Below are 17,464 nucleotides of genomic sequence, written 5' to 3'. Positions count from 1 at the left end.
TGGGAGGTTCAGAGGAGGAGCAGAAATTATGTGAAGCCAGAGAAATACCTAAATATAAGACAAATAACAGGAGATCAGACGGCCCCAGTAATGACACTCGGAATTAGCCAGAAACCCCTTGTTTGGGAAGTGTAGCTGCTTTTTATATCATCTCTCACCAGGCTGGAGATTTCCTTCTAAATGTTGCTTTTCTGTGAAAATCAGGACGGGAACCCAGAATGGATTTTTTTTGCAAAATGTGCTGGGCAGGCCCCCCTGGCTCTGCTGACCCTCCCCTCCTGCCCAGGCTGGTTCAAACATACCCACACTGGGAGCTGCAGCCCAACAAAAACACAAGGCACCTTTCCAGGGAAATCTCCACTCCTGGAAGGGTCCCACCTTAGAGGCTGTAGGAAATTTTACAGGAGGAACTTAAGCTCTCCAGCAAAGTTTAGGATTGGGTTTAAAACTCACCTTAACTAAAAAAAAAAAATAAATATTTCAGCACAGCTCTGCACCTCAAAGATAAACATTGCTTTCTTTCCCCAATGGCCCCTATGCAAAGGGAAAAAAAAAAAAAAAAAGATGGGAGGATGAATTTAGCCATGAAAGCTGCCTAAATGCTTTGTTGGAGGTTTATTTACTTTCAGCGCTGTGGGGTAACTACGATGGCCTGCTTAAAACAAAGACCAACAATGCACACACACACACACAGAGACAAAGCGCCAGTGAAATGTTCAACATTAACCCAGAACAAAAATTTCATGGAATCTGTCCCCGACCTCCCCAAACATATGTTTTCATTCCTTCCTTCCTTCCTTCCCATTAAAAAAAGGAGAAAAAGGCACAGCTGGCACAGACAGGCATCTCCAGTGGTGCCTCCGGCACAGCCACTGTGGCTGGGGGGGCCCTCAGGGTGATTTGTCCCAGCTCAGTCTGGTCTCCCTGATGGGCTGGACACTGGAAAATGTGCCTTTTTCACTGGTCTGATGCCTGAAAGCTGGCTAATGCCCATTGAAATACCTGCCCCGTGAAGGAGGGCAATGGGCTAAGCAGCACTTTGTGCCATTGCAACGAGGAGTATGGCAGAGCATCATCTCGTTGGCAATGCCTTGCCCAGGTAGTGTGCGGCCCCGGGGCCCTGAACCCCTGGTTTATAATTATAAATAGTAAATACATGTGTTGGCATTGAAGCCTTTCCCTACACATGTGAAGCATGGTTGGCTCAGGTCTGATTTGTTCAGCGCCTCCATAAAGTGCTTTTTTTTTCCCATCCAGATCTGGGGTGCCTTTTTTGAAGACTTGGAAGCAGCATTTGAGGGTTAAACCATCAAACCGCTGCGCACGAGCGGAGGTGGCATGGCACGGCTGCTTATCCTCACTACACCAGGCATTTGAAATAAAATAGAAATTTTGGGTTCTTTCTCTTAATTGGCTGTGGGGTGGGCTAAATTTGGATTTCAGGTTTGTAACCATGGGGTGTCACTCAGCAGCATTCATCTGGGGCTATATGTGGGTGAGAGCAGACACTACCCACTGTGTCTGTCACGTGACCTAAAACTGTTTTGACTCTCCAGGTTAAACCCCAGTTTTATTTGTAACACAGCTATGTCGGCTGTTGCATCTTCAGTTTGTACCATTCACTTAGTCAGCCTTAACCTCCTCATTTTCCACTCCCGGATAATTTGCAGTTGGCACTAATGCAATTATGTTGCAATTATTATTTCCTTCTAGAGTTAGGATGCAAACATTTTCATGTGTTCTCAAATTTCTGGAAACACTCTGGCATCAAAGTGTAGAAGTTTCTACCATGGTGTGCAGGCAGATGCTGTTTGCCACGGCCAGCAAGAGCCTGTGGCACCCGAGGAGAGCTGAGGGTAGGGTGAAAGCTGCTGGGGCAGCAAGGGCTTGGGCCTGGGCGCTCAACGGGGGCAGGATCCCACCTGCAAGAGCAGTGAGGGGACAGACTGCAGGGAAGGGCTGATTCCCTGCAGCTGGCGAGAGAGCAGCACTGTGGGTTTATTAACTGGCCCCGGAGCCAGCCTGGGGCTTGGGGACACAGCTAGGAGGGGTGGGTGCTTGGGGACAGGCACAGTGTAAGGGTTTGAAGTGTTTGCGGGGCTGCAAAGCAGGCTGTAGGAGAGACAGGGTGTCTCCTGTGTGATTGAGTAGACTAGAGTTAGACAAGCTTCTCTGGAGGATCTTGAAATGGTGGTGTGTCTTCCTGAGCTCCTGCTGCCACCAGCCTTCCCTGTCTGTCCTGTACGTCCTGGGCTCCATGAGTGCTCACCCTTCATCTTAACCCTGAGCTCACCATGTTCCCAGAGTCAGAGAGTGGGACAGGTGAATATACCTGTATTCTTATATTATTCTCTGCCTTTTCTTTTGTTTTTTTTGCTCTGAAGCACCCCATGAGATCTTCCATCCCAGTGCCATGGCAGGCTGGGCTGCAGCATCTGTGTGGGTGATGGTACGGTCTGTTAGCAAGGGGCTGAAGCTGAGGCTCTCTGCTACTGCTAAGAGACTCGCTGAGGGTTATCAAATCCAGAAGGAACTCCCCCCTTCAAATGAAGGACTGGGACATCCCTTACTTCAGCATCCTGAAGTGTCACTTATCACTGAAAGACGCCTTTTACCTTCCTCGCTAGAGCATGGCAATACATTACTATCTAAATCCCCTTTTACTCTCTGCAGGTAGAGCGATAACAAACACATTAAGCAACAAACCTGGACAGAAAGGCTTTCTCCCAGCCTGTTCAAGACCAAAACATCAGCACCTTGGCCTGGCTATAGCTGGAGGACCTCAAGCAGAAAGCACCTCTCCTTGCCCACCTTGGGACGCATGCTGAAACCACCTGAAGGTAAGTGGCCTAAGATGTGATCAGCACAGTTGGTAATGTGGGCAAAGTCATCAAAAGCCTCAGCCACGCTGATCTGCGATTGCTGGTGCACTTACCCCAACTTTTAACCCTGTGCAGCCAAGTTATCCATGATGCAGGTTTAGAAGAAATAAGATCTGCCCAGAGAGAAGGGCTGGAAGACTTAATTAGCTGCCTGCTGGCACTTAGCAATTACTGCTGTACGGTATGCCCCAATTATGGTACTATTAACTTTAGTTCTCTGGAAATTCAGTGATTAATAATACTAATAATTCTACTGACCTCAAAGTAATTGCAGAACATTAAAGGAGAAAACTGTTTCTAATTAAGCAATTCCCAATCCTTCTGTTTTCTCTTTTTCTAAGCCTCTGGTGCCCTCTCCGCTGTCCCAGCATGGCTCTTGCCTGGCTGGGGAGACAGGACATGCAGTGGAGCAGAAACTGCCTCAAGAAGTGACATTTCCAGAACTCTTCAGCATTTAAAAAAATAAAGCCTGTGCAAACCATAATCCTCTGCACTGTACATGACTTCTGATGGGAAGTTTCACTGTCTGATTAACCCTCCAGAAGGACACCTGGCAGCCTCCACTGGCCCTCAAATGCGTTGGTGCAGGTTGGAAAGCAGCAGAGATGCTCAAACACCAGCTCCCTCACGCTTGCTCAGCATTGGGGTCTTCCCATCAACTTGGGATTTAATCACAGACCTGTATCAAAAGGGTAAATATTTCCCTCTAGGAAAGTTCTTGAGGATGATAAAAGGGCCCAGACTGCTCTCAGCTTTGTGTGGGGAAGGCAAAGGGATGAGAATGAGTTGAATGATGATGAAAATTTAGCCAGAGAAACCCCATCAACTGACCTACCACGTTTTCACAGGCTTTCCCAGAGCAGGACAGCTGAAGGGATGCATTCCCGGAGCACGCAGGATGCCAGACGCAGTGGTCGCACAGCCCTTGCCAGAGGTTGCCCTTTTGATGCTGGCTGGCTCCAAGAAGAAAATGCTTGTGGTTCCTTCTTCCTTCTGCTGCAGACAGCGCTGGGGCTGGGGTCTGGGCTGGAGCTGCTGGGCAGTGAGTAGAAATGCAGCTCAAGAGCTGCTGGGAGTCACACTGGGAGCTTTCGCAAGCAGAGAAATAGGCAGAAGTGTTCCTCTCCACAAACTGGGAACAGCCTGTCCCTGTGGGGTGGTCACAGAAAACCCAAGCCCTTTCAAACAAAGGAAACAAAAAAGCCGGCGGTGTTTGGAGGTGAAGAAAGGGCTAGGTCCCTTTGGGGTTGCTGCCATGTAGCAGCACTGCCGGCTGGCAGGGCTCTGATTCAGCCCCAGGCAGCCCCAGTGCATGGCTTCTTCCCGACAACCTCCAAAAATGGGAATTTAACAAAAATTGATGCTAGCTCTCGTGATCTGAATGCTATGCCTTCCAAAATGAGAAACAAATGGAAGTAGTTCACCCCCAGTCTGCGCCAGGTGCTTGCAGTGATGCTGCATGAGGCCTGAAGCAGAGCAAAAAGCAGCCTAGGTGAGCCCTGTTAACACTTAAACCTAATGAGGAAAAAAGGCTGTGCTCTGCTAAGCGTCCTGCTCTGGGCACTGCAGCTCTGTGAGGATGAAGCCCAGGTCATTCTCAGTGCATGAATAGCCACAACAGCCCTGTCTCCACCTGCCCCTTCAGCAGGAGGCAAACCCCTGTCCTGTCCTCTTGTGCTTTGGCCTATCAGCGAGGGAAAAACAACCAAAACACCCCCAAAATACTGAAATAAAGAACTGAAATGCTGTAGGTGGGAGGGTCTCTTTCATATTGTGTTTTAGTTCTAAAATGCAGCAGCAGAAAACAGAAGCATAGAGAAATCATGAAGTTCCCAAACTGACCATTTATGTGTAAAAAATCAACTAGGGATGAAAAGAAAATTTCATCTCGTACAATGAGGTTCTCAAAAGTACCAGTTTTCATATATTGTATGTATTTTTGTGTGCGTGTGTATATATATGCATATATATATATATATAAAGGCCTTATATTAAAAAAGTCAGTACTCCTCTTGGCAAGGGATCAATGAAAATTTTCCTCTGAAGTTTACCTCCAAAATACAAAGTGAAGATTATCTCAGTCAAATGTGTTACTGTATGTACATGTCACTTTAAAGGCACCTTTGCAAGGCCAGTCTATTGCTCTTTCTTACAAAATTCAAAAAAATGTTCCAGAATATATAAAATGCTCGAATTTTGTTTGTCTTGGGGAGCTGGAAGGGGAGACAGAGAGCTGTCTCTAGAGAGGTCCTGCATTATTATGGAATTTTGCTTTTTTCATAGGTATATAAAAGCAATGATAGCAATGCTTTACAATAAATAAAATAATGCAACTGATAGTGCAACCCTTGGGACCGTGCTGTAGCCACAGTGAGCTGCGTTAGCTTCTGACTCCCTTCCAGCACCCCTGGGAGCCGCGGGACTGTCAGGGAAAAAACTGACTGGTACCGAAGTTGCGCTTAGTAAGGATTTGGAGCAGATGGGCTTTTTTGTTTAAAGGCTGAGCCAACTGAGAGGAAAAAAACCCAAAACCAAGACAACCTTTTAAACTTTTTCTCCCCTTTTAAGCTCCAAATCTTGGCATGCCACATAGCAGGAGATGGGACTGGAGATGTCTTTACCACGCACGTGTCGAACAGCCGCGCCCAGCAGCACAGGGGCTGGTGCCGTGTCCAGCCAGCGGAAGGGGCAGCCCCCCATAGAGTGTTATGTCCAAGGGGGCCAGTCAACATGCTCCCCAGAAAGGCAAGAGGACATGAAAACCTGAGTCATCCCCGAGCGGGTTCTCGCTGCTCCCCACAGAGCCACGGTGGGGTCTTCAGCGCATGCTTCGCTCCAGCCTCCTCTCCCGAAGCTGCTGACCAGCCTGTCGTGCTACCAGGGGCGTTGTGAAACATCCAAAGACTCCCCTCACACCCGTTTGCAGATGGGCCGCAGTTGTTTTGTTAAATAAGGCAGCTATTAGCAAGCTTCTGTAGCTGGTTTTTTTTTGTCTGGCCGGGGTCTTTTTTGGTCTTTTTGTTTCTACTCTGGCATGCCAGAGAGATTTATAGAAACAACATCAAAAGGCCTGAAAGCGTAGGGGATGTATGTGCTAAACTGACCACTGGCCCCCGGATTCGTCAGGCTGGTATTTATTACAGCACTGGCAACCCACGGAGGCGAAAACTGTGTTAAGATCAAATTCAAAAGTCAACAGTGAAAATGCATCAAGGCTGACCACTTTCAGCCAGCTTCCCAGTAATCCCTGCTCCTTCCCTCCAACAGCACGATGAGAGGAACGATAAATTGGAGGCAACAAAACACACAAGAAATATATGAACAAAAAGCACATCGAGTCTATTGAAGACAGATGTAGAAAATACTCACATGCCTGCAGGTTGCTCATGTGCTGTTACCCTTTGACATCTGAAAAGCGGTCCAGCCATCAGAGGAGAGATGACTGGCCCTGTCACCACAGCTCAAAGTTACGGTAAGCAAGTGTTGTTAATCTGATTATTAGAAAGGTGTGAAAGCGTGCAGAGTTGTGTGCAGCTGCAGGACCGGTCAGAGGAAAAAATAAAAAGTGATGCTGACGGGAAGAGACTGGAGTGACAATTATTTTATCCTGCAAAATTTCCAATTAGGAGTTGAAAGAAAACTTAAAGACAAAGGCCAAGCAGCAGCGAGGACTAGATAAGGTGAAGATTGGTTTTGTTTTATAATCAATAAGGTTTTCATACTAAGAAAATTTACTGCAAATCAGTGGAAAAAAATTGAAAACACAGGATCCATTCTTTAAAAACACACAAAATATTTTTATAGCTAACTACAAACATAACAATAGACATTTACAAGATCTCTTAGTGCATATTTACACTTACTCTTTTGTTTTTTCCTAGAATTAAAGCTGCCATAATCTTCAAAGGCTTTAGGGCTGTTTCAAAAGCTGAATTACAAAACAGCTCAGTCACAAATTACAAAATAAATTTGAGGGTTTAAACAAAGAGGAAAAAATTATCCACGATTCACTTCAATATAGATTTATATAGGAAAGATCATTCTCTTGACACATTTTCTAAGGTTGTGAAATGGCGAACTTTTAGTATTTTCATTTATGCTTCAGTATTTTGGATCCTAAAGAGAAGCAGCTAACCAGTCACTCATTTCTCACCTTTTAGACCACAGCTCTGCTGAAAGGGAAACTGCGTTGAAGTCATTTGCCCCCCAAAGCTCCTCCTCTACAAATGGAAGAGACATAAATGACAGGACAGGAGTCCCGAGCGCCGCCTCTTGGGCTGAACCTGCTCCACAGTCAAGGCAAAAGGGCAGCTCTTTCCCAGCTCTTCCCGGAGGCGAGGCTTGGAAGCTGCATTGCTCCAGACTGCTCCCCAGTTATTTCAGCATCTCCATTGCTGATTCTGAGAAAATCCCAAGCTGAACGCAAGCAAGTGTTCAAATACTTCAGAACTCGGACCAGCACAGGTTCTGCTCATTAGGAGGGTAGATGGTCACCTTCTTAAATCTCTATAGTTTAGCACAGCCCTAACAGTATAGTTGGACAGCACAGTGCAAACCAGATGGGTTTCAATGCTTCTGAAAGCCTAAGAGATGATGTTGTTGGAAGCCAGACTCTTAAAACCAACTTAGAATAAGATCTTTTTGAAAAGAAATGTATTTTCTTCATAAATACAGTACAATTACATTTTACAATGTCTTTTTACTTCCTAGACATAAAAATGCTAGCTTTTAAAAAAGAGTTCCTATACAAATACATGAAAAGAGACCCCCCTCCCCAAAGCCCCCTGCCCCTGGCATGGAGCAAAACCATCAGCCATGGCGTAAAGAAGCACAATGAATCCCGGGCTAACCTATGCCAGCCCTCGCAGGGAGGGAGAGAAAGGCAAATCACCCCCAGGATTTTGTTTGCCCTCACTGCACAGGGTTTATATTGCCACCACGTCATAAGCAATGGAAAAAGCACATGGTCTGGCCACGGTTGTCGGGATTCACTGTACTGGTGTTGTGGCTCACGGGATGCAGTTGTTACACGTCTCACACGCTGCTGGTCATCGGTGTGGGCTCCCGGAACAGGAGGTGTCCTTGGAAATGGTTCTGGCCTAAAACTCTGCAAGTCCCCTCACTCAGGCAGCCTCAAAAATGAAGCAAAGCAAATGCCAGTTTTCAGCCTCTCACTCTACAAACTCGCCAACAGAGGCAGAGACCACACATAAAGAATTTCAGCCCCCTGACAGTACTTGCTGACCTCAGCCACCCTTTGCAGACTCCTGAGGAGCAACTCACAGATCCCCATGAGTCAGACCACAGACAGAAAATTGCTGCTCTAGACCCCCAAGAGCTGCCAGGTAGGAGCTATTTGAAGTTAATGATGACATCGGGCCAGATGGGAGCAAAAGCCTCTAGATCTCAGGCAGTTCCCTGAGCTGTCAAATCCCAGAGGAACTGCCCAAGGGAAGGACTTGTGAGTTTGGCCATTCTGTAAGCAGTGAAAGGAAAGAGAAAAAATAACTAAACTTGATTTTCTTGTTTTGTTCTACAAAGAAGAATACGTGGCTTTCTTTATAAAAGCTACAATTCTGCTCCTAATACCCGAGTTTAAGAAAAACTCTTAGTCTAAAATTTTGGTTTGCAAAGAAGGTCATTGCAATCATTGTGTTAAAATTCACTTTCTACTAGAAATAAGCTCTACAGAAGGAAAAGGAACTAGGTGTGCAGTTTGTCTCCTTAAAGCAGTTTCTGTTTAAAAACAAAATAAAAATCTGTACAGAGAGACTGAAGACTATAGTACACATCTTCTTCAAAGCAAGCAGCTCTTTTACATTCACATCAGGATGGTGCTGAGGAAGCTCGAGGGAAAGAATACATTCCTGATGGCTCCTAGGATGTCAGCACAGGAAAATGACCTCAGACTTCCACGTCAAAAGTTTCGGGGGTTTTGCTTTTGCAAGAAATCAAAACTACAAAATAGGGCAAAGAACCTGACCTAAACAATGTAAAGCTGCACCGTCTTCTTCCAGATTTACTTCCATGGGCATAGTACTGCTAAGGCTCCTGCAATCCTGATGGTTTGGACTGTCAGCGACTGCCTGGCTTCCATTTTTGGAGGAGATACTTGCTGCCCAAAATCTGTATTTTATTCACAGAAAGCTGTTATGTCTTTTTTTCTTTGTAAAAACAGATTACAGTGGCATTCAGTTTGAAAACAATGAGCTGCAGGGAGGATAAACAAATTATTTTTACCTAGTCCAGCTGAACAGCCAATATCGATTGGGGAAAATCAGTTTTCTAAAACAGATTTTACCTGTAAAGGATCTAAATTTTCCTAGACTTTTTAGAATTAATGTGAATCAAGCAAGCTGGAACTGTTTATCTAGAGCCTTACAGTTGCAAAACTTCTTTCTGACTGCTGAGAAGTACTTGTAAAGATGGAATATAATTTTTCCTGACTTTAAAAGAACAGAAAAGCACTCAAACATCTCTCTCCCTCTCTCACATGGACACTCAATGGCATTTATCTCCCTTATTGTTCATTCTAAACCCAAACCACAAAATACAATATAGAAAATTATGCTGAAATGGCAGAAAGATGGACACCTTGAGCTAATGAGAAAAGCTTCTGCATTTCCAACAACTGTGAAGGAGGAAGAGAAATCACTTCAAATCATCCAGAGTGGGCATTACTTCATATAATGGGATGGAATTAAGCCAAGAGAAATAAATGTAAGACATTCTCAGGAATGAGAACGAAGAGGCTGTGAACAGTTTGTCTAGAAAAGGGTGAGGAACTAATTCAGACAGATTATTAGAATACACGTAGGGAAGTTCTACCTCACTGTCCAGAAAGACATTGTCCCATATGGCAGAGACAGTCAAAGCCTTAAAGTGCAGCTCTGAAGTGTCTTTAAGTAGTGGTGATGGAAGGGAGTTTGTGCTGCCTGTTAGAGCAGTCACTGGTAAAGCCAGGCTATTTAGACTTAGTTCTTATCTTATGCATTCTGCCATCTCTAACTTCCGTGGGTCTAGGAATATAGCCTGTAGAACACAAACAAGCAGCAATTTGCTAGAAGTGATGGGAAGTGTTTTCCTTGTTTTTTAAGTGATTATCACTAGAAAACAAACAGAATCCAACTCACAGCTGATCTTTAGGCAATGCTAAGTCACCCATGCAGCAGACAAAAGGTACCTCCAAACCATCCACTGTGAAATTTATGTTCTATCTGTTGATCTGGTAAGGCCATTTCAGTTGGACACCATATCAGTAGTGTCAACTACGTAGGAATTGAGGACATTCACTAACTGTTCGATGATTAATTGCCAATTTTCCTTATTTCTAGGGTGAAATGATCTGAAATGAAATCTGGCTACTCTAATGCTGCACAGAAAGCTGAGACTAGCCAGGTTCTCAATGCGTGACCACTGGCTAATTAAATATTTTAACATTCAAGTAAAAAAAAAAAGTAGTTTTTAACAGAAATTAATCTTGAAGTGTTTTAATAAAATGCAAAGACAGTAATAAAAAATACTCATTTACTTCTACTGGTCTTAATATCTCCTTATAGCAGCTGCAACCAACTCATTGCTGAATCTGTGCTAGTTCCCAAAAATCTGAAAGTGAACCTGATGACTTAAATGTGTAACTTTCTTCTGTAATGCCTTTGGAACTTTCTTTAAGCTGATCTTTCCAGTTAGATGAAGAGAAAGAATATTTTGGAAGAAGAGAATTTACCATCTGAAACTTTACACAGAGCTTCTCTTTAAAGCCCTACCTCTGACGCTTTGCTATATGAAAAAGAATCTAGTATCTCCAAGAAGGAGGGACATACAAAGTAGAAGGGCATTTGAGATACAGAAAAATCTGCTACGGAGAAAGATCTCCACAGATGCAGTAGATTAAGTTGCTAACACTGAAAAGCAACAGGGCTTGCCACTTGCACTATGGTAAATTTGGAGTAGTTCCACTAAAGCCAATGAACTACAATGGCAGAAATCTGATCTAACACATCAGGACCGAGCCAGTAAACTCTTTTTTTAATTTACGTAAAACATGAACGCAATATATTATTTACTATCCACTGTATAAATTATTGAAAAAGTACTTAAGTATAAAAGCGTGGCAAATTTTTCAATGAAACTAAAAATGTGAAATGCAACATTAATCACCGGAGTATTTTTTTTTTAATAAAGAAGTAACACAATTTGGGAAGAAAAAAAAAAAATGTATGCTACTACACTGAAAATGGAAATCTTTCCAGCCTATGAATGTGAAATACCTATTCTGGGTTCTTACACTGAGTGTAAAGAGAAAGTGTAAAGAGAGATCTCCCTTGATCACAGCTCAAATTTATAAAAGTTTCTCAGAACACCTGTATTCTAAAACCATTAAGTGATGCTCACAACTAACTCCCTGGTTCTGATCATTTAAGGCCCTTATGCTCACCTTACTGTGTTCAAGCTAGACATTTAACCAACAGCTGTGAGAGTAGGTACTTCTGTTTAAGAGACTTAAAAAATACTGAAATGAAATATCAGATGTAGTGCACCTAAGTTCTTGTTTTTCCTCCAGATATTACCAGATCCAGTATTTAAAAAATAAAAGGGAAAACCTTCAAAGAACAATTGTTATGGGTTTTTTATAATTTAGAACAAATTATAAATTAACCTGTCCATACTTTTGAGACATAATATACAAGAGCAAACAGCTGAGTGTTCTTTTATTACTCAAGTACTACAATTTTTTCCCAATAAAAATGTCTTTTAAAAATTCCTTGCTACTGTATCCCAGCTCAGATCCTGGAGCCTTTCAGATGAGGTATTCTACCATCTCTCCATCTGGGAGGTCCTGCCCCATGGTCTGAACAGGGGCTTTTCTTTCAAGAGTGCTGGAGTGGAAGAGTGGCCCATCTACGCGATGAGGAAAAACAAGAGACAGACAATCAAAGCTGTAACTTCAGTGAGGTTAGAAAAATGATGTTAACATTTTAAAAGTCATCTTCTATCACTGGCCAAAAGACAGCTAGCAACTCCTTATTTAATTTTAAAAAATTAAATTCTTCATGTATGTAGATATTTTATCAAATTCCCTTTGGGTTTCTCCCACTGATACATGACAGCATATAAAACTGGAGTGACTGCATTTAAACCAATGCAGTCAGTGTAGACTTTCACCACAAAACCTGTTCCCCTGTCTCCCTTGATACCCATTAAATAGCACAGCACGGCAAGAAGCACACCAGCCAAATTCACTCTTCCATAAAGAACAACATAATTGTAATGTGTGTGTAAGTAGAAGAGGCAAGGTTGTGTAATCTGCATTGATTTGGCAGAGTGGGCTGGAAAATGAGCAGCTCTTGCCAGCTCGGAGCTCTGTGGGAAGCAAATTCAGCTTCTGTGACAGTCACTGTCAACTGGATCTACTCGTGCCAACACTGAAATCGGTCCTGCGACTGGGACAGTATAATAACAAGACAGCTTTATCATGATAGTTACCTTTCCTTCTTCCTCCCCCTTATCTGAGTCCACTTTGCTTTGAATACCCTCTAAAATGCAATGGCCAGTTTCTACAGCCCATTTTCATACACTGTTTAAACCCCGCATGCTACTTGCAATTTACTTCAGAGTAGACACTGACTCAGAGACTATCCTGGGATTTGCATATACCTTCCCCAATTCTTAAATCTCACTATACCTCTCTATGCAGTGTGGCCATGCTTATGCTATCACTCCTAAGGCTTTTTTTTTTCCTTCAGAGCATTTGAGACCTCTCAGAACATTGTCAAGCTTGCCTCTGAAACCCATCTGTCCTCACAAAAACTAAACCCAGTTTTCCTGAATGGAAAAAAGAATGGCAGGGCCTGTCCCACAGAGCAGAACTGATGGCAGGTCAGTGGCAGGGGCCCCTCTGGGGGAGCAGCTGAGCTTTGTTACCTGTTTTGTCTGCACTGTAGGCCAGGTTGGTACTGGGGAGTCGTCCTGGCGTGGGAGCTGCAGTGGAAGGTGCAGCTTTGCTCTGTTCATTCCCCCGGTCAGTCTGGGTGCTGCAGTCTCTGCTGCCTGTTTTCGAGTGGGCTGACAGCAACGGTGTGGAAGGAAGGACAGGAGAGGGGGTGGAGGGAATGGATTCAGAGCGATATTCTGTTCCCAGCAGAACACCTTTGTGGAAAAAGGGAAGGAAATTTTACAATCTCAGAAAACTAACTGGTATCAGTTCTGTACCCCTCTGTGGTACTTGCTCTAGGACCTGAAAAGTGCTCCGTGCTACAGCAGACAGCACTAATTTACCTTTCTATAGCACCTTTCACCACTGGGTGCTGAAGTACCTGAAGAATAGCAATATCCTCGTGTTGCTGCATGCAGAGATACATAAGTGGGCACTGACACCTTAATTGTCCCTAAGCAGTGGCCCTGCAGGGTAAATCTGCACACTATGAAATCGGCTGCAACAGATTCTCATTTACATTTCAGGGTCCTTTAGTCTCATAGGGAGGGCCTTTGGGACTAACTTCCCCCCAGGAAAAAAAAGAAATCATCTAAGATTTGCTTTGTTACAACTCATTTTCTCTGAACAATGGTGTTGAGCCATTCCAGACAGGAGTCATGTTAGTGCAGGCACAACACTACGGGATAGAAATCCTGATTTGTATCTCTGCTCCTATTCAAGGAGACTTTACACCTTCAGACAGCTGTAACAACCCAGCTGCAAGCAAGCGTTTGTGATCTCTGAAAATTGTATCTCAAATATCCCTAAAGTCAGGTACCAACTTGGGAATAAGGGCTTACATATTTTAATGACAGAGCCTGGACATCAGAAGTCACTATTTCCCAGAAGTGACTAAAACAAGCAGTTGTTCCAAATGTGGCCCATCTTGCTTGCAGTCAAGCTTTACTGCATGCTAGGCCAGCTGATCTGTCTGTCCAACACACCTTCTTCCTTCTGCTGCTCCTGCCTCCCCTCTGAGCAGTGACTCGCATACCTGAATTGTCACTGTTATTTAAAAATTACCTAGGCTGCCTTTCCAGCTCTTGTCCTCCCTCTTCTCCTCCAGGATGGGCGTGCTGCTCAGTGTTGATGAGTGGGACAGCAAGCCCGAGCCAGCATTCGAAATGGACATCAGCGACTTGGCAGGTCTCATTGAGGAGAGCTGGTCTGTCTTACCAGGCTCCTTCCGGGAGCGCTGCTGCAGGACTTTGATCATGGCATCCTTCTCAATGATCTGAGCATGCAGAGTCTTAATCCTTTTTGAGAAGTACAAAGAAGAACAACATACTTGTACTCCTGTCTCCTTGCACTGAGGCCTCAGTGCCCCCATGGCTGTGACTACGACTCCCTTAGGCATTTGGGGACGCAGAAAGAGGATGCCTGTGACCTTACTGCCCTGAATACTGGCTGCTCCCTGGCCAACCAGAGCAGATCATGCATGAAACTTCCTGTATACACTCACAAGAGAACGGCATTGAGTTACCCACCCACCTCTGGCTACTGGAAGCTGCTCTAAACAGCCATGGAAGGGGCTTTGAGACAAAGCTGAGAGGTATGGCCAGGACATGAGACTGACAGAAAGAAGAGGATTAACACACTTTGGGGAGTCTGCACTGGACCTAACCCATGGGAATACAGTTCTGTGAGACTCTTAAGAGGTGGCTGGAGCCTGGGGTCTGATGAAGATGCCCTGAAGAGAGAAGATGCAAAAAATCTAAAACTAGACTTTTTTGCATTAGCCCTCAGTATCAAGACAGGTTTTGGATTGCTATGTAGATACTCCCTTGGCCAAATGAGCGTCTGGCATCCTACATTGTTGCTATTGCTGAAGACACAAGAATTTCTGGTTCTGAGGCGTCTACCCAGACAACTAATTTAAAATCCCTGTCCTAAAGAAGCCAGATAGGACCAAACTGCATTTTACCTTCCCTCCATGTCAAGACACCTCCTGTTGGCAAGCAGGATCTCCTCCTCCTCCTTCTGAATGCGAGCTTCCAGCGAGGTGTCATAGCTAGGGTTAGGCGAGTGGCTGATCACTGTCGTGTCCCTAAGAACAAGCAGTAGAGCAGATGAAGGACCAGCTAAGGTTGCTGCTTTCCTCCTAGCAGCACAAAATTATTGCTCAAAAGTAACAAACAAGAATATCCACTTTTTTTTTAGTTTAGGCTGGCTCAGTGTCTTCCAAAAATCCAACTCCTAGTCCTATTGAAAGAAGGATTACAAAAAGACACAAGTCACTACAACAATAGTCAATCTACTGTCCATCTTGGGCCAGCCTGTAACTGGTTCACTCTCTGTACTATTGTAAACTGATCAATGAGGCAAATCCAAGGATATGGGAAGGAGGGATGGTATAGAACAATAGGCACTTCTCTTCAATTGAAACAGCACAAACTTTGCTTCACATATAAAGCTGTTTCCCTTCCCCTTCAAAGAGGATCTGAATATGAAAGGGAACTAGGCATGGAAGTTTCTTAAGCAATCCTAAGCAGCTTGGTCCAAAAAATTTGGAGTGGGCTGAAAGCAGTTTCAGACTGATACCATATAGTGCCTGATGTTAACACTGTGATAGTTGTTCAGTCCAGTAACCAAAACATAATGCATATTTCATTCTACTTGCTGCTGTTCAGTCAGAACGAAGTCACTGTGCTATGCGCTGTATCACTGTATGACTCATAACATTAAGAGCATGTTACTGACACAGCTATGCATTAACATAATTAGAAGAAAACAAACACAAAATAAAATTTGGAGTTACCAAGAGTTCCAATTAATTGTAATAAGAAATCTGTTCTCTCAAACCCAGGAGGTCTAAGAACTGTCTGGTAAAAGTACCTTTAACTGTGCAAAGTTCAGATCAGAGACGGCAAAGCACCAATGTGAAGGACATAAGAAGGTCATTCATCAAAGAAACCTAACATGATCCAGATTCCTGCCTGTACTGTAAAGCATCCTTCCTGCAACCTCAACTTCCTAAGGTGTGCTATTTTCCACTATCAAATAAAAGGGGAAGAAATTTGTGCACAGTGTAGATGAGGTTGCCACTGAAATTAGAATCCTCCACCGCCTATATTGTTGAAAGAGATACTATAGGTGTCAACTGCATATAAACTTGCAGAAGCATTGACATTAACGGAATACTCTCTTTTAGGGGAGAAGCAGCTAGAAGGAAACAGAAAAAAAGAGGTTGGCTCTTTCCCGACTGGAAGGCATTCTTGTTCATTTAACAAAACCTGAACAGGACTAACACATCCCCTCTCATTCCACGATAAACAGTACAGCAGAGCTCTACTTATCAGCACACACTGGAAATATAACATGGCCTCTAAGGACAAGCAGTAGCAAGAGCCTTTAGAGAATCTCTGGGGAGGTGGAAAACAGTGCACAAGAAGCATCAATACCCGAAAATAACAGCCTGCTTCTGGAGCAAGATAAGATAAGTCTTTAAACGCTAACACAGCAGATCTGCAACTTTATGCCTGTAATTCTAGTATGATCTTATGAGCTAGGAAGGCAGTTGTGATAACATCCCTATTTGAATCTGGTTCATGAAACAATCTAAAATAAAATCTGCTGTCAAGAACCAGAAACTAGTGAGCAATGGAAATATATGTAACCAATACCTAATGCTAAAGAGTTGCACTCCAGTAACAGGCTCTTGTTTACCAACTAGCTGAAGTACTTGGGCCTAGTTACAGCCATAATAAGTGTTTCTGTACAGTTGTCTTGGATTGTGAGCTTGCTACCAAATTTCTGACACCCTTCCCACCCCCACAAGCAGTGTTCTCCATACACAGCAGAATATTTTGAGCAGAATTTCCTAGTAGATGTTTCTGGTTAGTAACCATGTTGAGGACAATACCACAAAGTAATTTGCAAAAACATTCTGGAGAACAAGTAAGCCATTCAGGGTGAATGATGTGAATCACCAAGCTTACCCCATCTCACATGACTTCAGCAAGGACTGATTCCTGTTTAAAAAAATAAAAAACCAAAACCCTTCTCTCATACCTACTTTTGAATCAACAGCTTCTAGGAATGGCTCAGAACAATTCTAGTCTGGAAAATGGCTCCTGCATGTGGAGGAATCTTCCCCTGGAAAAAGGTTTCTAATTGTTGGCAATTGCACAGCTCCCAGGAAAAGCAGCCAAGCTCCACTTGCATGCAGAAGTCTGAGAAGCCGTTCAGACCACATGGTGAGGTATCATGGGAGGGTGGTATGACAACATTCCTTGGTGGGAAATATGACATTCAACTGGAAAAACAAAATAATCCCTGTACTATGAAAAGTCTCATTTACCTCTGAGCAGCCACAGTTGCAGCTGCATCCAAAGCAAACTGCCTCATCACACTCTCCTCCAGATACTTCTGTTCCCACTTGGTCATGTCAGCTTCCAGAGCAAGAATCCTTTCTTCCTTCTCTCGGAGGAGTTCCATAAGCGCTGTGGCGTTGTACTCTGAGACATTGGCAGTCTGAGATGTACCCTGACGCTGATTTTCAAAGAAAAAAATAAAAGAAGTCATCTCAGGATGCATCTCTAAGACTCAGGATTGGTTGGTCCAGAGCACCACTGGCTTGATGCAAGAACCCCCTCAGAGTGAAATG

General features: G+C 43.9%; 1 protein-coding gene across 2 annotated transcripts in view; it reads right to left on the bottom strand.

Moving 5' to 3' along the window:
- Nucleotides 1-6,655: 6,655 nt before the first annotated feature.
- The window catches only part of AMOT (angiomotin), a 65,297-nt gene continuing 54,488 nt past the window's right edge, over nucleotides 6,656-17,464 (bottom strand). For both annotated transcript variants that reach the window (XM_074882666.1, XM_074882665.1), the window contains exons 9-13: nucleotides 17,159-17,349; nucleotides 14,783-14,905; nucleotides 13,882-14,114; nucleotides 12,807-13,031; nucleotides 6,656-11,783 (exon numbers count right to left, since the gene is read on the bottom strand). In XM_074882666.1, coding sequence (XP_074738767.1) covers nucleotides 11,683-11,783; nucleotides 12,807-13,031; nucleotides 13,882-14,114; nucleotides 14,783-14,905; nucleotides 17,159-17,349 — 873 coding nt within the window. In that variant the 3' untranslated portion in view covers nucleotides 6,656-11,682. The remainder of the gene's footprint in view (nucleotides 11,784-12,806; nucleotides 13,032-13,881; nucleotides 14,115-14,782; nucleotides 14,906-17,158; nucleotides 17,350-17,464) is intronic.

This window comes from Strix uralensis, chromosome 13 (assembly GCF_047716275.1).
Source record: "Strix uralensis isolate ZFMK-TIS-50842 chromosome 13, bStrUra1, whole genome shotgun sequence".
NCBI lineage: Eukaryota > Metazoa > Chordata > Aves > Strigiformes > Strigidae > Strix > Strix uralensis.
The sequence above is the reverse complement of the archived record's forward strand: the minus strand, read 5'-3'. Positions and strand labels throughout refer to the sequence as shown.